The 5744-nt window shown below is 56.5% G+C and overlaps 1 protein-coding gene across 2 annotated transcripts; it reads right to left on the bottom strand.

Annotated features, from left to right (window-relative positions):
• Nucleotides 1–590: 590 nt before the first annotated feature.
• On the bottom strand, nt 591–4309 carry HTR1B (5-hydroxytryptamine receptor 1B). 2 transcript variants are annotated; one of them, XM_059469514.1, is made up of 2 exons: nt 2596–4309; nt 591–1753 (listed from the first exon to the last, which is right to left on the bottom strand). In XM_059469514.1, exon 1 carries the CDS (start codon nt 3793–3795, stop codon nt 2662–2664), a length of 1134 nt encoding a protein of 377 aa, XP_059325497.1. In that variant the 5' UTR covers nt 3796–4309; the 3' UTR covers nt 591–1753; nt 2596–2661. The 2 variants fall into 2 exon arrangements, with proteins under 2 accessions (XP_059325497.1, XP_059325496.1); XM_059469513.1 differs by having other exon boundaries at nt 2600–4309.
• Nucleotides 4310–5744: the final 1435 nt, after the last annotated feature.

Raw genomic sequence — 5744 nt, 5'->3', positions numbered from 1 at the left:
ACAGGTATGCAATTTCAAGGCAATTCTTTTGGATTTCTTCAAATTACTGAAAATGCTTATTTTCCACTTCTTCAATTTGTATCTTACAGATTTCCTCCTGCCTATGACCAGTAGAAGCACAAAGGGTCAGGCACTTTCTGTACTATCCAGTTAAGTAAATCCTTATTACTTGAATAACTCTCTGAAGAATAGCAGGCAGATAAATCATGTAAGATTTTTCCAGTCTTTTAACAACCCCCATCTAGAATACATACACACACAGCTTTAAAAGAACATTGATTACACTATCCACGAGGTGCTAAAGTAAGTTTTGTTTGCTTTTAAAAGAGTAAGAAAAATGTTTGTGGAAAAAAACTAAACATTTTTTCTGACATTACATGAAAATAGTAATAATTATGCCTAACAGAACTGACTACAACAAAAGTAAAGCTGCCTGTTAAAAAACTGACAACCGATTGAAGCTTGTAATTTCAACCTTCATCAACTGCTTTCTTGAGTGACTCATCAAATCAGTGTTACCTAAAAAGTCAATACTGAGAAAGAGGGTAAACCAATAAAAACTCCTTTCAGTTACACAATTGCTACCACTCTTGAGAACACAGTCAAGCGTTTTATTGTTTATACTCATTTTCATTTACACATAAGAGGAACAATCAATGCAGTTCTATCACAGCAGGTGGACCATAACCTGAAACTCTGCTGAATACGCACAGACCTGTCTTAAGGTCCAATCGGGAGAAAAAAGAAAAAAAAACAAAAACAAAAACAAAACAAAACAAAAGAAGAAAAACTAAAAAAACATTGGGGGGAAGTAGGGAAGCAAGAAATTTCACATCAGTAAATTCATGATTCATGGGTATTTATTTTGCAGGTGAAATAGCTCTTCTGAAAGAGCAAACTGCTTCACTTCTTTACAAAATACACTAAATAATGTTAAGTACTTAGAGAATTCTAAATTTCGCAGTGGTTCATGCGGTAAGGGTGTGCAACCGACACAAAATGGAAAACATGGTTACAGCATCAAACTGCTACTCCTATTCCCAGGTGGTTTATGGAAAAGGTCATTGGACTTCTTGGTTTCTGCTCTTATGGAGTAAAATCAAGAAGTATTTCCTTTTTCAAGGCAACTATGAGGACAGACTACAGATATGCAGTGCAGTTGAACAGGTCTACAACTCTTGTTTCTAGAGCATTTTCATTTACTATTTTTTTGAAATACAAATATAAAACTTTTGCACACTGTCACTTCTGACACATGTTCAGCTGAAGGAGTCATTTACAGAATTTACTGTGATGCTCCTATTTTAAACATGAGTTTGTCTCCTCTTGGCCTCATGGGTGAAGGGAGCAACTCTTTCCACTGAAAGAAAGAAATTACAGGTGTGCAGAAGTACAACTATGCTACCAACACAGACAGAGACAACTGTGCTCTTGTGCACACCCCTACAACCGGCCGGAGAACAAATTAAGAAGTTAAGCCTGCAAAATAAATGGAGTTTACTCTCAAACTTTTTTTCTTCATTCCAGATGAATTATAGACCTTGATTCGAGGCTGCCCCTCTTTTTTTTTTTTTTTTTTTTGCAACTGATCTGCGTGCCTATTGGAACAGCATCTCTGCCAGAGTCATTACACTGAAACGCAGAGCTGAGCAGTTTGGTGGCAGAATGTATTGACGTTTTTGCAGCATCATGAGTCTGGCAACTGGGCTTGGGGAAGTTTCAAGCAGTGGGTCTTTACAATAGCAACTTGATTCTGCAGACAAAAAGCAAAAGATTGGCAGAATTATTAATGTATCACAATAAAGGCATGTATGCTTTCTGCAGGACGTGGCGCTGAGTTTAGCAATGAGCTGGCAGCCACTGCTGTCAAGAGGCGGGGAAAGGCAAAGCCCTTCCGCGTGTGAAGAGACACACCGAGGTGTCCGGTCTCCCACGGAGGCTGAGGGACAGCTTTCCCCTCGGGACGCCTGCTCGCAGCCGGCTCCGCTCCCGCAGGAGCGGCCGGAGCCGTGAGGAGGGCCGAAAGGAGCAGGGCTGGACTTCGTCAGCAGCCTTCATCTGGGGCCTATCCTACCTCCCTTCCTCGCCAAAAAAATCCGAAAACAAAGCCAAAAAACACCAACAAAGCCCATCACGCCGTTTGCGGGGCCGCACGGCCTCCCTTCCGAGGGGCTGCCCGCCCAGCGGTGCCCGCAGCCACCGGCGGGGCCGGGGGGCGGCTCCGGGGCGGGGACCGGCCCGGCCCGGCTGGCGCTCCCCGGGGAGCTCGGCCGCGGGCTCGGAGCGAGCGCCGTTTAGCACTAATTGGCCGAAACACGGGCATTAGCATACGAAATGGCGGCAGATTGGTTTAATAGGTGGAATAAAAAGCAGATTGCCTTGAGTCACTCCCTGCGATCTGGGCGGGGAGGGGGGGCACACGCGACGCGCGCACACACAGCTTGTGAAATGTCAGGAGCGCGCAGCATCGCCACTCGCGCAGGGTCTGAACACCCGCTTTCTGTGGGGTCGCACCCCCTCCCGCCCCATTTCCACCCCCCGGCTCCCCCCGGCCCGTCGCGCCCCCACTCTCGGCGCAGGGCGGGGTGCGCGCACCTACCTGTGGCGCCGGGCGCGGGCGTGCATGGGGGCTGCCCCGGGGAGCACATCGCATTCAACATTTCAGCCTGTGCATCGGAAACGTATGAGTTTGTGGAAAGCTTGTTTGAAGTCTTCGTTAGACATAGTATAGATGACGGGGTTGATGAGGGAGTTGAGATATCCAAGCCACGTGAAAAAGTCAAAGATGGCCATGTGGAACCAGCAAGCGTCCTTGCAAATAGGCATCACCAAGCTGATGATGAAAAAGGGCAGCCAACACACGATGAAGGCTCCTAGAATAATCCCTAAAGTCTTTGTAGCTTTCCGCTCTCTAGCGGCCGTCAGCTTCTTTTTCTCCAGCAGGGCGTCCGATACCTTCACCTTCACCTGGTTCATGTACACGGGGGAGCCCGTTTCGCTGGATCCCTCGGGAGCCTTGGAGTTTATGGACGTGACGGAAGAGGTCGACCCCGGGGAGTCTGTAATTAACTGTGCCCGCGTTAGTCTTTTACCTGCTTTCTTTGGCGTCTGCTTCAAAATCCGCGACCTGGCTTCCACGTAGATCCTCCCGTAGAGGGCTATGAGCAGCAGAGTGGGGAAGTAGAAGGCTCCGACTGTGGAGTACACGGTGTACAGGACGTGGTCCGTGTTCACCACACAGTTAGATACTTCCTCGGCCTTCGCCTGCCGCCAAAACAAAGGGGGCATGGAGATGCAGATGGAGAAGATCCACACCAGGGCGATCATGCCCGCTGCCCGCTTGGGAGTCCGTTTCGTGGAGTACTCGACGGCGTCGGTGATCGCCCAGTAGCGGTCCAGGGCGATGACACAGAGGTGCAGGATGGACGCCGTGCAACAGGTGATGTCCGAGGACAGCCAGATATCGCAGACGATCTGACCCAGCGTCCACCTGCCGGTCACAGTGTACATGGTGCTGATGGGCATGACAAGGATGGAGACGAGGAGGTCGGTGACGGCCAGCGAGGCGATCAGATAGTTGGCCGGCGTGTGGAGTTTCCTCGTCTGGTAGACCGTGGCGATGACAAAGGCGTTGGAAAGCACCGTGGCCAGGGTGACCAGCGCCAGGACGACGGCGAGCACGATCTTCCAGGAGAGAGGGGTGGCATCTTGGTAAATCACTTCCTCGGCGCTACAGTTTCGGTAAGAGTCGTTGGCGGAGCCCAACTGCGTCCGGCAGGGGCCGGCCGGCTCCATCCCTCCGCGGCCGCCGCCCCCGCAGACGGCGGGGCTCGGCGCGGTACGGCGGGGCCGCTACCCCGGCAGGACCCCGTCGGCGCCGGGGGAGGGCTGCAGCATCGCCGCGCCGGCACCACCTCCCCGCACGCCTGCCCGCCCTTCCGGGAGCTCCGAGCGGAGCCTCACTCCCCACGGCCGAGGGAGCAGGGCAAACTGGGGGCCAGGCGCGCCCGCTCGCCCCGGCAGCTCATCGCCCCGCCGCCCGCCCGCGGAGCGCGGCGCGTCCCGGACATGGGGCTCCCGCCCCGGCCGCCCCTAAGCGCAGCCCCGCCGCCCGCGGCTCCGCTCCGTGTCTCGACGGGCGCGGTGGCAGCGGAGCCGCATGCCCGCGGGCGGCGGCCTCGCCCCCCCGGGCTGCGGGTGCGACGGCGGGGGCTGGGGGGGCAGCGGAGCCGCCCCGCCGGGCCGTGCCTTCACACGCAGCCCGCCGCAGCAAGTTTGCAGCCGCCGCCGCGGGTGCGGGAGGAGAAAGAGGAGGGTCCGCGGGGGGCAGGGGGAGAGACCACCTCCCATTGCGCCCCGCCGCGGGCCATGCTGTCGATGCCCGGCCTCCGCCCAGCACCGGCAGCCGCGGGCAGGGGCCGGTGTGAGTGAGCGCCGAGCAGCCGCCGCCCCTTATATAGAGGGCGGCGCGGCTCCGCCGGCACCGAGCAACCGGTGCCGCTCTCGGGCGGGCTGCCCGCCCGCCTGCCCGCGGAGGAGGAGCCGCCGCCGCCTCCCTTGGCCCTCCCTCCGGCACCCACCAGCCGCCCGACGGGGTGGGGCGGGGGGCGTTCGGCCCGCTCCGGCCCCGCGCACCGCCCCACCGCCGGCCCCCTGCCCCTGCAGGCGTCGGGAGGAGCCCGAGCCCGTCCCCCGCCCAGGCAGGGAGCAGCCCCTCCTTTTCCAGCCCGACGAGGGATGCCACGGCACGGGCGGATGCAGGTGTTACTTGGTCCTGCCGTTGTTCCCACCCTATCTTCCCATCCTATCATCCTATCTTCCCACCGTGCCCGCTACGCCGTGAGGTGGGCGATGCCAGGCTCCCCGGGGAGCCCGGCGGGGCTACACCCCGGTGTACTGCCCGCCGCCACGTCCCGTTACAAGCGCCGCTCGCTGCCGGGGCTGGCCGTGCGGGACCGTGCGGGACAGGGGCGCAGCCGGAGCCGCTCCGGCACCGCGGGAGCGCCCGCCCTGCCCGCCGGGAGAGGGGCTGCGCAGCGCGGCGAGCCCCGCCGCAGTAGAGGTGGATCCCCACCGGATCACATCGCCTGCTTTACACTTCTAGTAATCCCGTGTCTTCTGGGCTCAGGCTTTCTTACCCATTTTTCTCCTTCCTTTTATATTTTTTTCCTTTATTTTTCTGGTGCGCTTGGAGAGGCACGCCCGCGGCTGAGCAGCCTTGATGTGCCCCGCAGGCTCCTCCATTGCTCGGCAGGCGGGGACAGGAGCAGCGGGAGCACACGTTTGTCCAGGTCCCGCAGCTCCTGCCAGCGTTTGTTCTCAGCAGCCGCAGGAAAGTTTTGCACACAAAGGGAGTGCGAGCTTGCTTTTTGCTGGGTCAGGATAATTCCAAGCTTGGTGAAATGCCTGTGCTCCAGCCCGACTAAATCTCCCGAAGATACCACGACAAATTAAGTTAAGGGGAAACAAGCGTTTTCAGTCTGCAAGCATGTTTATGCACATCTTCACGTGCTGCTGCTACATGCCTAAGTTCCCTGTAAACTCTCAGCAGTTCCCTCTTGGACATCTCCTCATGGCTGTTTTCCTCTGTGATGAAAAAGCAGTCAGTTTCCCCGTTGCCCCGTCCTTTGTGGGCTTTGCTCAGCACCACACAGGGGCAGACACTGCAGTGCTCTGCCTGGGACATCGAGCTCATGGATGGGGTGAGAATCCACTGCGCCCTGTTCTTCAGCAAGAGGGGCTGG

This window comes from Ammospiza nelsoni, chromosome 3 (genome assembly GCF_027579445.1).
Source record: "Ammospiza nelsoni isolate bAmmNel1 chromosome 3, bAmmNel1.pri, whole genome shotgun sequence".
Taxonomy (NCBI): domain Eukaryota; kingdom Metazoa; phylum Chordata; class Aves; order Passeriformes; family Passerellidae; genus Ammospiza; species Ammospiza nelsoni.
The sequence above is the reverse complement of the archived record's forward strand: the minus strand, read 5'-3'. Positions and strand labels throughout refer to the sequence as shown.

What these genes read in the sequence shown, in the direction of transcription:
- HTR1B (XM_059469514.1), bottom strand. Translation starts at nt 3,795, where the DNA reads ATGGAGCCGGCCGGCCCCTGCCGGACGCAGTTGGGCTCCGCCAACGAC.